Below are 21,049 nucleotides of genomic sequence, written 5' to 3' on the forward strand. Positions count from 1 at the left end.
CCTCCCTCCCTCCCTCTTTCTTTCTTTCTTTCTTTCTTTCTTTCTTTCTTTCTTTCTTTCTTTCTTTCTTTCTTTCTTTCCCTCCTCTTTCTTTTTTTCTTTTTTCTTCCTTTCTTTTACCACCGCCCTCCTGTGCCCCGTTTTAAGCCTAGCAATCCTCCCTGGAGCCTCCTGGAAGCGAAAACGCATGGGGGATGCGTGCCGCAACCCCATGCCCCGTTTTGGACCTAGCAAGCCCCCCTGGAGCCTCAGGACAGCCAAAACAGGAAGCTGGGGGGCGCAGTCCCTTGTGCCCCATTTTGGACCTAGCAAGCCTCCCTGGAGCCTCATTAGAGCCAAAACGGGATGCAGGGGGTGCCGCACCCCCCTCTTGCCCCATTTTGGGCTTAGGAGGCCTCTCTGCACTTACCTGGGAACCAGAATGGAGCGCGTGGGGATTCCTGGCGGGGAGGGGCAGAGTAGGGCAGGGCCAGCTGGAAATACCGGTTCTCTGAACTGGATGTAAAATTAACATCCGGTTCATCCGAACCAGCCCAAACTGGCTGAATCCTACCCCTGGCCCCACCTCAATTTCAGCAATCATATCTGGTAATCAAATTGCAGTTTTCCCCATTGTGCTCTTTTTTAGCTTTCCTTGCACTTTTCACTTTTTAAATCTTCTGTGAAACTTGGAGTACCTTGGAACATTTTTTGATTTGGTTCGTTATTTATGGATAAAGCTAGGTCTGAGGGGCTTGAGACAGAGCTTAATATGATTTAATGATACTTTCACCAGGCTTCACAGCTATTTCTCCCCCATTGACTTTGGTATTATTAATGAATATGTTATTGATATTCCATGTAATATTCAGTATTTTCAGGATCAAATTGATATAACTTCTAGGAATATGATCTGAAGCTTTTCATCTGAGGTAGCTTTCTGCTGGCGTAGATACAAGAGACCCACCAGTGGCTGCTTCAAAAAAATGGTCTCAAGCAAAGTGGTGATGAGGTTACCCTGATACTCTTAGTTGCTAAGTGGCTTAAAGTAAGATTGCTTTTTTCAAAACAATAAATGGTATCTTTTTCTATTATATTTGTTCCAAGGGGGACCAATTATGCTTGAAAGAGATCTCATGTTTAAAACAGTTTTATCTTGTTGTCCCAGAATGGAATTTGGCTAAAGTTGAAAACAAGATCTTTCTGATCTTGACTTTTACTGGTGTGAGTAGAAAAATAAAAGTTAATAACATGAATAGGCACATTTACCCTACTTTGGAATTCCTTTCTGAAAGCAAGGAATACAGTAAAGCTAGTAGGTCTTTAAAAAAGCAACAACCCTGGAGTTACAGAGAAAGAAATTCTCTTACTATATTTGTGAGTCATTTATCATAGAATGGCAATTTTTCTGGAAAATTGTATTGTGTTAGGCATATCATTCATTGTTTATAGTGGCTTTTTTCATTCTTATTGTGCAAATACTTTTTGCCCATAGGCATTTGGCCAGCAGCGAACAGTGGTAGTAATAATAATTAGAACATTTCCGAATGCAACAATTCTTTACTATTTTCTGCAACAGTTGGGAAAACTAACACAAATCTGTTAAGGCAAAAAATGCACTCACTGGAAAGGAAAGGAGAAATTCAAAGGGTTTTCAAAATGTGGATATAAAGTCAAGTAGATTTTGAATATATGTTTTTGTAATAAAAGAGAAATTGTCTGGCTTATTATCTAATTATTTATAATTCAACTAAACAATAATACATGTATTTAATGCATCTTTATGAGCCATAAATATTTGTCAATTTAATCAAGATCCTGCATGACTCATTTTGACAGGAATTATTTTTTGCAATATGACAAGCTGAAAATGATGCTGACCCCTTTTTAAAGAATAATACTTAACCCAAAGGAGTCCTTTACTTGCTGTCTCGTGAAACTTTTCCAATATTTAGAAACCTCCAGATGTGGTTGGTCTGTCACTCAGAATTCCACTTAGTCCACTTCAAGTTCAGAGCATGAAATCCCACAGAGTTTACCTGTAGTAACAGATAATCACATGGATAACTTCTGTTTTTGGCACTGTCATCAAGATCAGATACAACCTGTGTTGTAATGTACAATTTCATACTAGGTACATAAAAGCAAATCCTATTATGGTGGTGGATTTGTTTATTTGTTTTGGTGCCTTCATATTAGTGTTGAGTCCTAGTGACTTCCTGCAGTTTCCTAGGCAAGATTTTCAGAAGTAGTTTGCCATTTCTGCCTTCTTCCTAAGATTGAGAGTAATTGGCCCCAAATAACCCAGCTGATTGTGTGATTTTGTATTAAGGCAGGACTAGAATTCAGTCTTCTGATTTCTAACCTAGTGCCTTTAAATACTATACAAAACTGTCTCTTCAATTTATATTAACCTCTATGCAATAAATATCTAAAGCTTGTAATCCAGTTTTCTGTTCTACAGTTAGCTGGTTTTGTTAAATATTTGGAGAACTGCCCAGGGAATCGCAGCATTTACTATATATATTTTGTGTGTGTGTGTGTGCACATGTGCCTGTGCCATAAATTTCCTAGATATTTTTTAGCTGATTTGACCTAAATCTTCATTTGTAATAATCATAAAAAAGTATGAGTGTCAGGCATGGGAATTACAGATTTGTAATTTCTAGGCTTCAGCTGTAGACTTTTCCAAATTTCAGCTATAGGGTTTGATGATAAAAAAAGATATAGTTTCTTTTAGGAGTATGTGAATTATTTTCACTTGGCAGGAACACATTGTCCCCAAGGTTTATTAGGACTGCTCTTCACTTCAAAAGGACAGAAAACTTTACCTTTTTTAAAACCTGTTTTGCAGATGCAAAACCTGCCACGGAAATGTGAATATTGGGTTGTAATTTGATTCTGCTTTCATTGTTCAATTAATCCACTTTACCGTTGTTCAGAAATAATAGCATTTTGGAAATATGTTTGGTAGGAGTAATATAGAGTGGAGGCTCACAAATTGTGCTACGCTCATGGTTATTTTATCTAATTTGTTGAGAGAGCTATAATATCTGCCTTCATGTAAGTTTGAAAGTGTGAAAAAAAGGCAAAAGCTAAATTTTTCTTTGCATCTTTTATTGAAAAGTTATGAATTGAATCACTGTAATTGTTTAAACAGAAGATATATGGAAAGCAGAGCATATTCCCATTCAATGACATGCACAAGTTTATTATTTCTTTTATACATAGGAAATTAGTTGCAGCGTTAGAACTAAGTATTACTACTATTATTTAGATAGTTGCTATTACAAGGAAATCACTATAACAATTTTGGTGTTTTTCTTAAATTATGAAGCCAAATGTGTTTGTTCATTATATATAAATTATTTGGAAAAACTGTAATTCAGTATAAAAACTGTCAAATGTATACATTTGTTGAGATTTGGTCAAAACTTTCATAGAAAATAAGGCTTCTAATTAATCAAGTAGCTAGTTTCATTTTTCTGTGTTAAACTGCCTGAGGCAAATAGTTTAAGAATGAATGGTAGTGTTGGAATGTTACATACTGGAATACTAGTTTATTCACATTGAAGAAGAAGAAGAGAAAAAAGATAAGAAGGAAAATTACCCTCCATTTTACAAAACAATGTATTAGCTCACAGTTCTGTAGACATCTGTGCTAGGTGTGGCAGATACACACACTCCGAGAAGCAACTGATATTTTTAAAAGCGATTAGGCAAATAGCAAACTAAGTTATACAATGGATTTCAAATTTTACAAACAGATTTACAAATCTGTAAGTGCTATGTTTTCAGCTTTTCATTATGCTAGACTTTAGAAACATCAAGGTAACATTGAAAGATAAAATGTACCATGAAAATCAATAAGGCTCATTTTGAATAAACATCTTGAAGGCTTTGCCCTGAGATTTATATTTCAGTCTTTGATAAAAGACTTTGTTTTAAGTTACTTGAGGTTTGCATTTTGAAGGCTGGCCTGAAAATATAGTCAAGCGTTTAGAAGATAATAAAAGGCCATGGTTGCAACAGTTGGCCAGAGGAGGGAGAGAGAGTGGGTAGGAGGGAAGGAAGGAGGGTTTGCCTTATAAGCTAAGGCAATCAAAGTGGAGTGGCTAAGATGTATAGAAAATTTGCACACTTGTAGAATGGGGATTACATACATTCTCTCCTCCATGCTGCATCGAGAGCCCAGGATGGGTTGACTCCTTCCTATGACGTCATAGCTGAGTCTGTACTAAGATATAAAATCCAGCCCCCGGAAGAGACCCCAGCTTTTGACTCAGCTCCTTTCAGTCAGTAGCTGTGTCTCTGAAAGCGTTCTGTTAGATAGCAATCACCAGCAATCTTCAGTACTTTTTTCCTCTCTTCAAGCAGCTCCCAGGAGAGCAGGGCTCTCTCTCTCTCCTGCAACGTTGGGAGCAGCTTTACAGAGCTCTGTGCATGCAAGCTGGGCAGTGTCTGCAGACCTTCCCCACGCCTGCAGTTTGGAGGGATTGTAAATACGATCGGCAAACTGATAAGAGCTCAAGCCAGCTGATCGTGTAGCTAGTTGCTGTGTTTTTGCCTTGCTGACTTCGCTCAGGGCTCTGTATAGCCTAAGGAGCGATTCTTCAATCTTGAAGCCTGTTTTCCTGTAGTCAGTGGCCATCTTGGATTCAAGCCTTCTACCACGAGGTGAGCGGCTATTTTGTAAGCCCGGGGGCCATTTATACCCTAAGGGGCTTAATAGAAAAATTTCTAAACAGCTTCTTTCCAACGCAAGAGCCTTTATTTTACAAGATAAGGCTCTGGCAGAGCTTTCCTCCCCAGTGGAACAGTCTCTTAAGCCCAATAGGAGAAAAAGATGTAGGCAATGCACCCAATCAGTCCAGAGGGAGGTGGCTGCTAAAATCAAAGCTAAGGCTCTAGCCCCTAAGAAGGCAACTCAGCTTGAATTGAGGGCAGAGAAGCGCAAACATGCAGCTTTAGAGAGGCAATTCAACAGAAGGGAGTGCAACTACAGCATGTTTCAGGTGATACTCGTGGGCCCCAACCAAGCCCTCCCAGGAGAGGAGAAGTTATCTATGAGCTTTTCCACCCTCCATCCTAGTCTCCTGAGACTCTTGTTGTACAGTCAGATCCTCAGGATTTAAGCAGATCTGGGCCTTATTTCCAACAGGCTTCTGTGCCCTATGCTCCTCCCCCTCCCTCCAGGCCTCGAACCTCTCCTCAGTCTAGGCCTGAAGCCACCTTCACTCCCACAGCAGCGGGCCTTCTGCCTTCTGCCTCTACCTTTGAGCATAGACCAAGGGATATCCAAGATGTAGTCTCATCAGCTATTAGGCAGGGATTGGCTGAAGGCTTCAAGCAAATTCTTCAACCTCTGGAAAGGGTTCAGGCCCTTCTCCCTTTTCAACCTATAAGTTCCTTGCCACATCATCCTGATTTACACAGGCCCCAGGACCTCAGGGTCCATTCTTCTCTACCAGAATGGGAGGAGGTTGATGAGGAAGGAAGGCCTTCACCATCTGAACACAGTTACTCCTCTCATTCAGAGTGTGAAGAAGGTGAGATTTTTGACCAAAATCTTTCAGAGGAAGAGGATTCTCGCCCAGAGCAGACATCATCTGCATTGGTCTTCAAACCTACTCTCTTCAGACCATTACTCAGCAAGGCCTTGGTCACTGCCAAGCTGTCGCCAGAGGAAGTGGCTCCCGAGCCACAAGGAAATCCCTCTAGCCAAGGGGATTCGCTCTTCTCCAAGCCTGTAGTGCATGCAGAGGTTTTGCCTTCTCCCATTTTGATTGTGGACATGGTCAAGGAACAGTGCGCTTCTCTTTCGCAGGTCCTCACCCATTTTCTCTAGATAAGCGTTTCTACAATGTCAGCGCAGCTCTGGACAATGCCCTGGCAGTGCCTTCTGTTGACATTCCGGTTTTGGCCTCATTCTCATCTTCTGGCACTCCCACGGAGCCAGAAGATATCCTGAAACCGGATGATAAACGTTCCGAACAGACCCTCAAGCGCAATCACCAGGCTGCTGCTTGGGCTGTTCCGCCTTCAACAGCAGCATCCTTCTTCACCAGGGCATCCATACGGTGGCTGCGCCAACTCCAGAAGAGATTGCCTGCTTCTGACCTTCGGTCTCACCAAGACCTTAATAAAATTATTGCAGCGGCAGAATTCACTGCGGATGCCACTCTCAATTCCGCCAAATTTGCATCCAAGGCCATGGCATCTTCTGTAGCAGCAAAAAGACTTTTATGGCTCCGAAATTGGCAGGGGGAGTCACGCTGAAAATGGAAGCTGGCTTCAGTTCCTTTTGCAGGCGATAAGCTTTTTGGCGATGCTCTGGAACCTTATCTCATCGAAATCAGAGATAAAGGTAAAATTCTCTCTTCCTCTGGGAAGAAAGCCAACTATCGCCCTGCTCCTTATCGCCCTCCTGCCTTCCGAGCTGAGACCTCATCTCGCTTCCCCTGTCTCACAGGCCATACTCCCAACGCCAAGACCAACAGGCGGAAACATCTGGCAGGCAACAACCTTCTACCGGTAAACGGCCCTTTCGGGGGGGAGGGGATCGTTTCTTCCGTCGCTCTAAGTAATCCCTTGTTCTCCCCACCCATCGGAGGTCGCTTTGCCTTCTTTGCCTCCAAATGGGAGGAGTCAACGACAGACGCCTGGGTGCTCAGCATTATTAGGTCAAAAATTTTTTGGTCTGTCCTGTGTCTCGGGACATTTCCAGGCAAGCCCTCATGAATCAGGCCATTCAGCACCTTCTTGAAATCAGGGCTATTCAACCTGTTCCCCCATCTCAACGGAGACATGGGCTTTACTCTCGCCTTTTCATCGTTCCCAAAGCCTCATGGGGGTGGTGAGCCATCCTTGATCTATGACGTCATAGGAAGGAGTCAACCCATACTGGGCTTTCTCACAGCATAGATGGAAAGGGCGTTCATACTAACGCCCAATTCTCTCCTCCCTAAAATTGCATACAAAATGACTCAATGTTTTCAAGGGTATTATATCTAAAAGCAGTGGAACAAAGAGTATTATATCATCATTGATGATAATAATATCACAGTGAAGCATTGCTAGTGTTGCAGAAACACAGAGTGCCCTTGCCTTCTGCAAGTTTATCTTTTATTTTTTATTTTAAAGCCACCTGGTTGAAGGAAGAGACCAAAGGTTTATTAAACATTTAAGAAAGAGGGAGCTTTTTGGTGCAGCTGGATGTCTCTGCAAGATTAAACCACACTGACTGAAATAATACTCCAGCCCTTGAGATTATATGGCTGAGTTGCATAGGAAGAGTAGATGGGTAAAGTTTTAACAAAACAAAACTAGTTACATCCACTTTCTGTAGCATGCTTTTTCATGCTGTACATTATGAATCAGATACTAACTTTTCTTTAACATTGGGGCCTTTTGATGTGAACTTGCCTTCTTTCTTGTGAATGTTGCATAATATGTTGCCTCATACTATAGTTGGTGATTTGATCCAGGCAAAATATCTTACAAACTTTCTCTGTAAATGATATAAGCATAACTGCCCTGTAAACATAACACCTTATTGATCTTCAAAAAGATTGACACAAACATGCACACTTATAAATATATACACATATACATAGAGTAGATTAGAGGAATGTGTAAATGATACCTTTAGATACACATTGTTTCAAGGCATTTTATCTTGAATTTTTCCAATAGAGAATTGATTTTTAAATCTGTCTGGTTTTAAGACTTTGGGACACATAAAAGAATTCTTGTTACAAAAATTTCAACATTAGTATCATTTCTATATGATACCGAAAGACTCTTTCAGTTGGTTCTTATACAGATTTTTTTGGAATGTTGATTCTTATTGAAAGAGGAAGAAAAAATGTTTAAGATAGGTCAAAATGAATTGGTCTCCTTAAAGTCTTACAATTCATAGCATTTTAACCCAAACAGAGTATCGCTCAATTGTAATTTGGACTACAGTTTTCCAAATTTAACAAGACTGAGATTTCTCGGAATTGTACTTTCAACTAGGTTACAATACAGTATATTAAATTAGAGAACGTTAGCATATGGGGTCCTGGAGGAATCCAATTTCCAGTGCATTTATGCTAAGAGTGAGTTAAGACCATAATCATGCTGGTCCCACTTTTGTTTTCATCCTAAAACCCTGTTAGTTTTCCAGAGATTTAAACAGAAATATTAAACGTTTATTCTCACTATGAGCTTTTTCATTATTTAGAATTGGTGTTCGAAACTCCCATTACTAAGCAAACATTATTAATTTTGTTCCCTAGCTCTGTGGAGATTCAAGACATTGAAAAACACTTGAAATATTAGGTGCAGTTAAAGAGCTACTGTTAAAATAAAACTTCATTGAGTTAATATTGCACTGTGCTTTTAAGTATATATTTAGTTTGGATTAATTATAAGTATATATTTAGTTTTGGATTAATTAAGTATATATTTACCGTAGTTTGGATTTAATTTAGATTTGATTTGATTTTGATTTTTTTCCTTCAGCATATTATTATATTTAACATTTTTGTTATTTTATATATATTTATTCTATGTAATTGAAAATAAATGTATCTAATGGAGGGGTTGCAGAGTTGTTTATGAGATGCAAATGAATTCTGTTATGACATCTGCATTTCTTACTGCCACAGTTAGCTCATTAAAACCTTAGATTTCCCTCTTTTTTCCATAAAGTAACTGAAATGGATATACATTGGATCCCTAAATAATCTCTCATTTATAATGTGTGGGACTGATTCATCCATGTCATAACATATAGCTATAATCGCATATACATTTATGGACTGCTGTATGCATTTTGAATATTAACAATTCTTTTTTTAAAATGGTTGCTACTGTGGGGCTTGCCTGTTCACAAAATGGCTGCCATGATGAGTAAATTGCAAATGGGGATGTGGATCTTTATCACCTTCTTTCTCCCCTGGGATGTTTCTTATCACCCCACTTTACCTTTGCCTTTTTTCCTGTGTGTATATATATGACTATATATTGACTCAAAGCAGTATTTTTTTATTTTCTCACTGCTAATGTGACATTTTTGAAAATAAAAATAAAACTTTGCCTCATGTCTGCTTCATAACATTATAGGGTTTTTTGGGGGAGGGAGGGATAAGCATTGAAAATTTTTTGGGAGGAAAATGTCTGCTGGAGGAAGAAGGAGTAATGTTGAATATCTTGTATATTTTTTCTCTCCAAAGTAAGACTCATTTAAGTCAACAGTAGTTATTCCTCAATAAATATGCATAGGATTGAATTGTAAATATATTCTCCTGGGAAAGTTATTATGATGATAATAGTAAGAATGTTCCAACAAGATTATCTTGGCTTCAGAAGAATTAAATTATCTCTCCCCACCCCCACCCCCATTCATGTATTAAAGAGAGTTGAATGCAACTTTTTCAGTTTCTGAAATCAAAACAAAATGAGGGTTTTCAAAATGTTTTTTAGTGGTTAGTATCAATTTAAATTATACAGACATCCTGTATTGCCACTAAAAATGCATAATACCCATTTAAATAGTCAAGTTCATTTACTTGTAGAAAATGTTTCCTGTGTGTACAGGTCATCCTTGACTTACAACAATTTGTTTAATGATCAAAGTTATAAAGGCACTGAAAAAAGTGACTTATGACCAATTTTCACACTTATGATGGTTTCAACATTTCTATTGTCATGTGATCCAAATTCAGTTCCTTAGCAACTAACTCATATTTATGTCGGTTATAGTGTCATGTAGTCACCTTTTGCAACTTTCTGACAAGCAAAGTCAATGGGGTAAGCAGATTCACTTGACAATTGTGTTACTAATTAACAACTGCAGTGATTCACTTAACAACAGTGACAAGAAAAGCAATAAAATGGGGGAAAACTCACTTAACAACTGTCCTGCTTAGCAAGGGAAATGTTGGGCTCAGTTGTGGTCATACTGTAAGTCAAGGACTACCTATAAATTGTTGGATTAATATATTTAAGGGCGCTGCGGTGATGAAAAATGGCCAGAATTATCTGAAGGTAGTTAAGAAATTTTGGAGGTTTGTTAGCATATCCAGTATGGTTTTTTTAGGTTTTCCCAACTCAGTATAACAGGAGGTCATGCTATCATTTTTCAGCAGTTCAGCGGGATGCTGAGGGTATTGGAAAAGAGCCTTTAGGGCAGTGTCAAACTGGTGGCCCGCAGACCGGATGCGTCACGTGCAGGCCATGCTAACCCCAGCTCCATGAAGGGGAAAAATGTTGTGAAACATCATGTGACGGCAATGTGATGCAACAAGTTTGACACCCAGGCTTTAGGACCATATGTGGCTCTGATGTGGCAGGTAATCCACACCTAGCCTATTACAATTTTTATAATATCTTGCTGGAGGTGTGCTGAGTGAACTGATAAGAACTGATCTAAAATATTTGAAAGGCACTGTATTGCTTTCCCTGTCTTTATTACTATGTCATACCTTCCCCTTCTTTTTTGTCACAATCAAATATGCGGTCAGCAATTATGTGTTTTGGTGTGTTGCAAAAGGAATAAAAGACCTTTGGAACTTACGTCCCACACTATTGCAGGCATTTCTTAACTACAAGTTTAATAGATTATTTGATGGCAGGGGGTTCCATTAAATCCAAATGTATGTCATTTGATTGAATTAATATCTTTACACAAAAGATGTAAATGTGGACAAATGACATACAATGTCAATCGCATCATTACACAAATGATGTCAGTTACATCGGTTTGTTTATACTGTATTGCTTCAGAAACAATGATTTTTGCTATTTAGGGTTGAATTTTCTCCATTGCCTTTGAAATCTACTGAAAGAAAAGCCGGAGAGCCAATTACCATATATAGTAATTTCTTAGTATGCTTCAGAATAATTCATTTTCTTAAATAAATATATTTAATATTTTACTATTTTCATTGCTTTTGAGCTCAGTTCATTTTTAAATTGACATCTCTAATATTGCCAATTTCAAATATAAGCCTATAAGAATATATTTTATTATTTTCTTAGCTCTGTTAAAGTTTCATGGATGATAAACTCAGCACCAGTTTCTTACCTAAGAATTCTGGCTTTCCATTTAAAATGTTTTATATTGGATGATTTAAAACCACTTGATGAGAGTAACTTTAGCAAGAACTGGGAACGGCAACAAAACTGTAAACCTGGTTACTTCATGTTAGTGCTTTTATGAATATTGATCTTTTTTTGGTAAGTTTAATAAAAGTGAAAGGTTTAAGAATGCAGCCTTGGGCTAGTCTAGCGTTGTGTTATTATTATTTTTCATGCTCTTCTGTTCATTTTGGCTCTGTGAAAGGTTTATACTAGTAAGACAGCACAAATAGATGCAAACTCCTAAGTTTCATAGACATGGGATAAATAACCTTGCCTGGATCACCTTTGTTGTTTTTCAGGAATTGATTTCTAGAAAAAATAAATCACACCTATTCCTAGCTGGCAAGGATAGTGAGGATATCCATGTATATTGAAAGTAGGAGAGAAGAAAAGGCTTAGAAAATGTATACTGACATTGGTTAATTACTTCCTAGCATAAAGCAAACTTGTAGAGGAAAAAATATTTTGAGGACATTATTGGTAAGAAATGATCAGAGCTTTTCTTTTTGTCCTTCTGCAGTATAAATGTGTAATACTGAGATTCTATGGACATAATTCAGTGCTTTCCACAGAAATAAGCCAGCTGAAAGGTTTGATTTCTCTTCTCTAGAGATCATTATTCCACTATTCCAAAGCTTGGCAGCTTTGGAAATTCAAAATAATCATCTTGAGTTTTACATGTTATTTGTTGTATAAAACAATTCCTTTTCAAATGGTTTTATCTTCTTTTAGAAAAAAAAACCCATTCACTGTGTTTGCTATGGAAAATTGTGTGTTTGATGCAGATACTTCTATAGTATATATGTACAAACATGTTACCTTTGGACTCTTTTGGTGAGAAGCAGCACATTTTGGTCTCTTCAACTGTCTCCCAAGGAGGAACGCTGTGGTAAGGAGAGGGACATCAATCCTGGCTTCACAACAGTTAAATAAGGAAATGTTGCCTCTGATTTCTAGATCAGAGAACAATGGAATTGGGATGTGTTTTTTTCTTCCTGATTCCTTTTTGTTTCATGTTTTATCTTTTACGTTAAGAACCTTATAATGGGAACTGTCTTACTACTTGTAAATCTTAAGACAGAAAAGGAACTCACTTTGACTTAAGAGGGCAACTAAAATGTTTTTAATCAAGATGGAATTTTGTGACTCCAAATGTTGCTGAACAGCAGTGCTAAAACAAAATCCTGAAACAAAAATAAAAAATATAATGTATTGAAGACCAAAATAATCATTTTTATAATCTTTACATAGTGGGCTTATTTAATATCTTGAGCCAATATTATATACATATGTAAACATCATTAACTCTTATCAACTTGTTGTTTTTCATAACATGTGCACTTCTAATTCCTTGATGATAAATTAGATATATGATGTTTGAATTGATATGGATGAACTTACATGGTGTCTAGTTCTGCATATATTTTAGCTTCTCCTAAATAGTTATATTCTAATAAAATGGATTATGGTACACATATTTTATTGGCTTAATACTTACATTAAAATAGAACAGTACTTTTATCCTTGCTGTAGTTAATGCCATGATTGCAATATGCCTCAGAAAAATGATCCTTAATTTATATTTTATTAATCTGGTATATCTCAGGCCACTTAGTGAAGATCCATTGGATGGAATTGTATGATTCAGTAATAAGAGAAAATAATCATTTATTTGTCACATCACCACACCTCTTATTAGCACTGGATCAGATTTCTAGTGTTCTGCGATGGACACTGAAAAAATCTCTACCTACTCCATGTTATCAAAATTCTGAATAAACTAAGGAGTTAAATTCTACTTTAAAGTAATTTCTCCTATTTAATTTCATGTTTAAAAGATTTTTGCAACAAGTGGCACTAACAAGCTAAACAAAATCAGCTGGGTTAAGTACTTGGATGGTAGATCTTACAAGAATACTAGCTTGCTTGGAAAGTGAGAAAGAATATATGGAAAAACACAATAGCAAATCACTTGTTTATTACTATTAAGAAAGCTATCAGAACTTCTGATTCTGCATCCATAATATTTACTGCATGCATTGGTTATTGCAATATTCAAATTACACATGCAAATGACAAAACCAGGAGACAGGGAAAAAGAATTTTGGAGGAAGCAAGGATAATTGAATATGCAAGGATTAAAACTGTAAAAAATGTAGAAGAGCAATAAAGATAACACAAATAGAACACTACGAACTTGCACACAAGTTTTCTTTTTATTATGTATTGTGATGCTTCAATACTCTTAAAACGTGCACACACAAAGCAGTTCAAGAGTAAACTATCATTAAACTTGTTTTCTCATTGAAAAAAGAAAGAAAGCTATCAGAACTTCATCCAGGGTTTGGCTTAATTATTTATCTAGAAATTCAAACCTGTATTTGGGAGTAGATCAGAGCAGAGTAGAATAATAGTTGGAAAGGACCTTGAAGGTCTTCTAAGTCCAACACCCTGCTCAGGGAATTATCAACAAAGAATCAAATACCCCTCGTGAAATAAATTCATTATGTTGAATCATGATTATATTTTTGCTGTAGATGTGGATGTTGTTGAAATTGGTTGGGAAATCTCAACAGAATTATGCACTTGCTGATAGGATGCCAAATAAAGACACTAAACGTATTAATAGTCAATAGTTAGCATGCTTAATTAAAAGGAATTGCATTGATTTTTAATTATCTGAGCCTTGTAATATTTAAGGAAGGCTTCTCTCTATAATTTTACAGTTGATTATTAAGATTTCATAGCAAATACAATTGGGAAGTAACAGATTTTTATCGTGGTATTTTGTGGAGTGCATTACTATTAGATATTATAATTACTTTAAAATGGTCTTTAAAATCTAGTGCCATCATGTTGTGACATGGCTATACCTTGCAAAATTCTAAGACAATATCTTCTTTGTTATGAATGATGGGTATTGTTTCTGTGGGGTTATTAATTGCTGAACATGAGGAATAACATCTGTAACAAGTGTTTGTATTGTAATGTATTTAGGATATGCTGATAACTTATTTTTTTATCTACGTAGAACTATTTCAATTAAGTTGGTTGGAGTGAATAATATAATATACCTCGAACTTTATTAAAGTTACCCGTAGCTGCTGAAGCTTAGCATTATCTTATTCCAGATTTATAGTGGGTTGTATCCAGATTTAGTCCATAAATTTCCAGGAGTCTCTCCTAAATATAGCCAAATGTGTATTCCAGCCAGATTTAGTGTCAGTATATCAAGCAATCTCACCATCATTCTAAGATATATGATATATTAAATATCCCTAATAAAATTTCCATATGTTCTGTTCTTAACCTTCTCAGGCTGTTTTGTAAATCCAAAAAGGCCCAGGCCATTCCCATCCTTTGAGACCCTTAGTTATAGTAATAAAAATCATGATACATAAAAATAAATTAAGCTTTTTTTCTTGTTCAGAAAAACAATGCACTTCAAAGAATTATATTTTATCTATTGAAGATGGGATGTGTTTTTCCTTTGTTCTGAAGAGGTTAATTATGAATGTAGCATTTCATCTAATCAGAGAGTTATGAGTGCATATTTGTGTGCAGTCTCTCTCTCTCTCTCTCTCTCTCTCTCTCTGTGTGTGTGTGTGTGTTTGTGTGTCTATGTCTGTTTGTGTATGTGAAGTATATATGTACAAAAGGTTCCAGAGAAGAAGGAATATGGTAAAAATGGTGGTGTGAATAGTTTTTCAATATTATACACGTAAATAATTATTTCAGTCTTGAGATTTCATGTGTCTTATGTGGTGGTTGTTATTATTTATTACTGTTGTTTTATAGTCCATGGGTTAACTGCTAAGACTGGCTACCCTTTTATTTTTTTTATATTGAAGTGGAAATGTAGTTTGGACATAATGGATTATTGATTGGTCTGAGAACAGCAGAAGCCCCAAGGCCTAGTCATCAATGGTACTTACTCTCCCATTAGAGAATGCATCACTTCATGCAGCCATTTGGGATCCAAATCTGTAGAATATAAGCCTATAATTGTTGATCTTGTAACAGAACAGTTTTTAGGGCAAGGAGCTCTTCATTATTGTGATGGACTTGCTCCTTTCCCCCTCCCATTTGCTCAAATAATAGTTTCTTTGTTTTGGTAGTAAGATAAGCTGGATCAGGATGTTAATGATGTATTTTAATTCATGCCTTATAGTGCTACAGTGTAACCCATAGAATACATTTCTTTGTCTCTGTGAAGACAAACATGACCAGTATACTAAAGCACAAAATATGTACTGAGTGGGTGACAGGGCTATGTTTCTCTATATATCTTGTAAAACCATGCAAGAATGAACCTTTTAGTAAAATTCCTTTTAAAAAAATGTTCACATTTTTTTGCTCCATGCTTTCCCTTGTTTTCTGTCCTGTGAATCTTCTCTATTTCTCACTGGCGAGATCTGTATTTGCTTAATATATCCTTATAGGTGTGTCTCTCCATGAAGGTTATTATTGGTAGTGCTGTTTCAGAAGCGCCTAATTATTTTCTCAGAAATTTTGGAGCCGTTTTTAATACCATCATTAACTCAGGAGAAGGAGGGAGAGAAAGCAAATGGTGTGGGCAAAGAATCTCAAAGTAAATCTGCAGTGTTAACAGTTGCATATCTGAAAATAATGCCTTCCAGAACACAAAAAAGAAGCAGACATCTCTTTGCTCAGAATAAAACAAACTGCCGTTTTAGCATTTCTGGAGACTAGGATCCTGGAGACAGGATGAGGCTAAAGTTCCCAGCCCTTGAAAAATAGGCCACCTATAAGATTTGCAAAACTGCATCAATTCAAATGAAAATGCAGAGTCAGAAATTAATTGACTCAGCTCACACTGGATTCTGAGATCAGGCTGTTTTGGAGCTGATCCTGAAATGGTGCAGAATATTATTGTGCAAGTGCCTTTTTTACCTCTAGTTAAAAACAAAGACTTGGCAAAATTTTATCATCTTCTATTGCTCTTGAGGGAATAAAATCAAGGCAAAATCCTGCTAACTTTCCCCTAATTTCTATATTCACTCTGAAGGACGTATCCTGCTGGGATTTCCTATAAAAGTCAAGGATCTCCTTACTATTTAAAGTAGGGCTGTTTTCCCCTCCCCGGTTCATCTTGCTACCCTAATGTCTCCCAAATGCTCTGCTGTTACAAAACAGTTGTGTTATCCTTGAAGGATAGGAATTGAATATTTAAAAAAACATGTTTCCTTGTACAAACCTCTTTGAATCATTTCTTATCTGAAAAGTCTTAATTATAAGATAAACTGCTGTTAAAGAAGTGAAAGCTTATTTTCTTAAGGGATTTTATATATAACATTACTTTGAAGCACATGAAGTGGAATAGATATAATAATTACTTGTCTAAAATAAAAGTATAATTTAGTTTTATAACTGTTGCCTCTAAACTGGTGATGTTGAAGTGTGGAGATAACTGCCAAAATTCTCAACCAGCTTGGTTCATCTTTTCTATTCTGGCTAGATCTTAACAGAATTGGAATTCAATAACTTATGTATGCTATGTATCCCTAGCTTAGCAATTAATTCTGCATACACCTTCTTTGGTTAACGAACAGTAGTGTTGCCTGAGAATTCCTGTATTTACACAAACCATTGGTATGCATTATGAGCTGGTTATAAAGAGAGAAGATAGGATTTGTCACAGTGATAATAGATATAGATGATTCATTGCTCATGGCCTTTAATGGCATGGAATTGAGCTGTGAAGGGCAAAATACCACGACAGCACACTAATATCAACAAAAGAGTACATTATTAACAATTTAGTCAAAGTATACTTGCAAATAGCATTCTCTGTTGCCAAATCAAATGAAATATTTATTATTAGGCCCACCTTACACCTGATGTTAGCCCAATGGCTGAGAAGCAATAGTCCTCATTTCTGATTGAAATCAATTCCCCCCATGGGTCTGGTTCTATTGGTTCTCAGATACCTTTTTAAATCAACCTGGTTAACAAAAGCTAACTCCAAACTTGTCCTTAATCTTCCTTTGGAAAGCCTCTGTCCATTAGGATTTGAAAATGCCAGGAGTTATCTTCAGCAATGAAACTGGGATACTAACTTTACAACTGGTTTAAGCCTAGTATCCAACTTTACAGATTATAAATTCTTCTCAAATTGCTTTATTCTCTTATCTCTCTTTAATTCTAATCCTGCAATTCTCTTGGTTAGGTTCTGCAATTCTCTTGATTACCCTCTGCAATTCTTTGGGAGTGATATAAAAACATCCTTTTTCAGCAGTGCTTATGTACATGGTGGAGATGTCCCTGTGGAACAAGCCATATGCTCCTTTGTTGCTCTCTATCCGGAATCAAGGAAGATACATATTTATCCCATTTTAAAGAACCACCCTGGTGGACAGCACAATGTCTAGCTGCCCATGCTTCTATTTCACCAGGATTCTAACATCTTTCCAAGTTGCCGGATTTTTTTTTTTTTTGCTACTGTTTGTTTCATCCTTCCTACATACAGTTGAAGTGTAGCAAGAATTTTCATGATTGCCACTGCTAACTGTATTACAGTTTCTATAATAATGTATTTTGTATACTTCTATTGTATTTTATATGTTTTTAAAATAATAATTACATGTTTATATAGTTCTGCTTTCTGACCTGAAGGCTCTAATAAAGGTTTGATTTGAATTATGGCCACAGACCAGAACGCATTTCCATTACTGATTCACAGAACTAGATCCCTCTATTCCTAGTCTTAAAATGTTTTAAATCTACCATGCTGTTCATATAAATTGGTTAATATACTTCAGGAATAATCGCTTTGGGGAGATGTTTTAAATAAAATCCATCTTGTGCACATGCTTTCTGAGAGGAAAATTAAAATTAGATGGGGCAGAAATACAGATACCACGAAGCAGAAATGTGAATCCTCCTTTTGAAGTATTAGGTATACAAATATAACGATTGGATCCATACTCTGCAAATAAGATGCATCTTTACCAACAGAGAGACAAGATTATTTTTTTTTTGTTAAAAAGCAAGGTAGATTAAAAAAAGGTGTTTTTCCTTTAAACATGAAGCACTTGTAATAAACAAGTAGAAAGATTTATTCTGTATATAAAAGAGGGTATATATGCATGTATCAACCATTTATTTACAGGGCAGAAAGAACAGCATCTAATTTTGAATAGGTACTACAGAAAATATGAAGATGTTCCTCTAACCTGTAAAAATGAGTTTTTCTAAAGCTTTTAATGTAGCAAAATTGTGAACACATTCCTATATTTTATTTACATTAACAAGGATATTAGCAATCAACTAAGATAAAATAGTAGTGTTAATTTAATGGGCTTGTTTATAGGAATTTTATTTAATTAAAATAAGATGCATCCTTTTCTGTATGTCTGCATATTTAAGAAAACATTTTTAATAAGGATAGTCTACTGGGTCCTACAGAAATCCTTTATCTCTAGACAGACAAAATTTTGGCTGTTTTTCATGAAATTATACATGTGTATAAAACCACAGACTTAAAATATTACAGTTACTTCAAGAAAGGGCTTATTAAGTTGAAACTACATGCACACTATTTTTTGGTTTGGAAAGACAAATTTAACTGTTTGTGAGATTGATGTTCTTATTTTTAGCACATACCAATTACATGCATACTCTGTATCCCAGTAACTGAAACTACTATTTCGTAGGTTTGTTTATGTTATTTTACTGAGCTTATGAAATATCCTACTGGGTTTTCTGAATTATAATATCATCCAAGTTAAATTTAATACAAGAGTTTGATTTAAATGAAAAGAAAACTTTAACAGAGGCCTGTCACAAAGAAGAATGTTGTGAATGTGCTTCAAATGAAATGCTTTTGCATTTAGTAATGAGGTGTTGTGCTTTTGTTTTGGTTGCAGGTTTTGTTTGCCATTTGACTCAGAAACATCAATGAATGCTTATATCCGGAATGCTCTCAAGCTGAGAAGCAGTTTGAATATAGGAATGAAGAGATAGAAGCTTGGTGAGAAACATCCCCATCCCAATAGAAATTTCAACATAATTTTCCACTCCTGGGCAGGGCTTTTACCTGTTGACTGATGTTGTTGGAATACAGATGGATTGTAGTGTAGGTGCAAACATGGAATTGCGAAGAGCCTCCAGTCCTCACAGGATGAATAAGAATGATGTGGATGCAGACAAATCCGTGTTGCACAGCTGCTGCATATGTGGCAAGAGTTTTCCCTTCCAGAGCTCACTGTCACAACACATGAGGAAGCACACTGGAGAGAAGCCCTATAAGTGCCCTTACTGTGATCACAGAGCTTCCCAAAAGGGCAACTTAAAGATCCATATTCGGGGTCACCGAACAGGCACCATAAGCCAGAGGAATGATGTGGAGACTGTGGGAGAGGCTCAGCTTAATGAGATGAGGGTCTTCGAAGGCTTTGATGGTTGCACCAGCCCTACCAAAAGCACCTCTGCTTGCAACAAAATATTGAATGGAACAGTTCCCACAGAGGATAGCAAGATCTTGCTCAGAAGCAGCAGAAAAGAGGCATTGGCCGATGATGTTAAACTATGTACTGTTCAGTGCAACTTCTGTAAAAGCAAATTTGAAGGGAAGAAAGAGTTGGAGCAACACATACACCAAGTGCATAAGCCTTTCAAATGTAGGCTGTGTAATTACATGACCCTAAGACAGGAGACCCTTTTAAACCACATAGAGAGAGACCATATTACGACTCAAATTCCAAATGGGGAAGCCTACCCCGAGAACTGCAAGCCTGAGTCCAATGCTGGAGAATTTCCTTGTGAAGTCTGTGGACAAGCCTTTAGTCAAACATGGTTCCTCAAAGCTCACATGAAGAAGCATCGAGGGTCATTTGACCATGGGTGCCACATTTGTGGCCGGAAATTTAAAGAGCCCTGGTTCCTTAAAAACCACATGAAATCTCATGGCCCAAAAGCTGGGAGTAAAAACAAGCCCAAAAGTGATTTAGAGCCCATTGCCACTATCAACAATGTCATTCAAGAAGAGACTATTGTGACTGGATTATCCCTTTATGAAGTTTGTACCAAGTGTGGAAACCTGTTTACAAATATGGAGAGCCTAAAAGCACATAATTCTGTACATTGTAAGTCTCAAGGGATTTGCAGTGATCCCAGAGAAGAGAGACTAATAGATGGAGATTTGGATTCATCTATAGCAAAACAGTTTTTCTTCCAATATCTGAACTTGAGGCCGTCTGTATGGATAGAAGGTGTTTCAAGGGGCCAGTCAGGTAGAAGAGTAGCTGAGCTGGATCCAGTCAACAGTTACCAAGCTTGGCACTTGGCTACCAAAGGGAAAGTTGCAGAGCCTTCTGAGTACGTTAAGTATTTAGGATGGGATGAAGTTCTGGCAGATGCTGATGTCACATATGACAGGGACAAAAGGGAATATATCCTTGTTAGTCAAGAGAAACGCAAGCACGAGCAAGATGCATCCAACTCTTCCAGTAATCCAAAGAAGAAGAATTGCACTGGTGGCCGTTCAGAGAAAAGCAATAATGCACAAGCAGGGGACAACTGCATCCTTGATCCAGATGACTTAGAATACAGACCATCCTCACGTCAAAGCAGAAGGGTATCACAGAACAAGTCCACCGAGTGCTTTGAGTGTGGCAAGATTTTCCGCACATATCACCAAATGGTGCTTCATTCCCGAGTCCACAGGAAAGAGCGCCGAAGCTGCAGTGAAGGTGGATCGGTAGTTCAACATGATAGATACGGTTCCAATAGTGAGGACGGTGATTCTGGATCTGTCAGTGCACCGAGTACACCAAGTTCTGCTTCTGCTCAAGAAGATTCGGTTACCTCTGGAATAGGTGAAGAGGGTCCTGAGGACAGCTCTGAAGAAGGGATACATGAGCCATCCCCATGTAAGTATCTGTAGGTAGCTGCATTTTAATTCACAAGTCTTCATTTT

At 37.1% G+C, this 21,049-nt stretch overlaps 1 protein-coding gene across 5 annotated transcripts in view; it reads left to right on the forward strand.

The window, feature by feature from the left end:
• The window catches only part of ZNF516 (zinc finger protein 516), a 124,040-nt gene that overhangs the window by 37,209 nt on the left and 65,782 nt on the right, over positions 1-21,049 (forward strand). For all 5 annotated transcript variants that reach the window (XM_026699465.2, XM_087931003.1, XM_026699464.2 and 2 more), the window contains exon 2: positions 18,999-21,002. In XM_026699465.2, the coding sequence (XP_026555250.2) occupies positions 19,196-21,002 (1,807 nt within the window). In that variant the 5' untranslated portion in view covers positions 18,999-19,195. The remainder of the gene's footprint in view (positions 1-18,998; positions 21,003-21,049) is intronic.

Source organism: Pseudonaja textilis, chromosome 3 (genome assembly GCF_049901715.1).
Source record: "Pseudonaja textilis isolate UNSWEBS1 chromosome 3, rPseTex1.2, whole genome shotgun sequence".
In the NCBI taxonomy this organism is placed as follows: domain Eukaryota; kingdom Metazoa; phylum Chordata; class Lepidosauria; order Squamata; family Elapidae; genus Pseudonaja; species Pseudonaja textilis.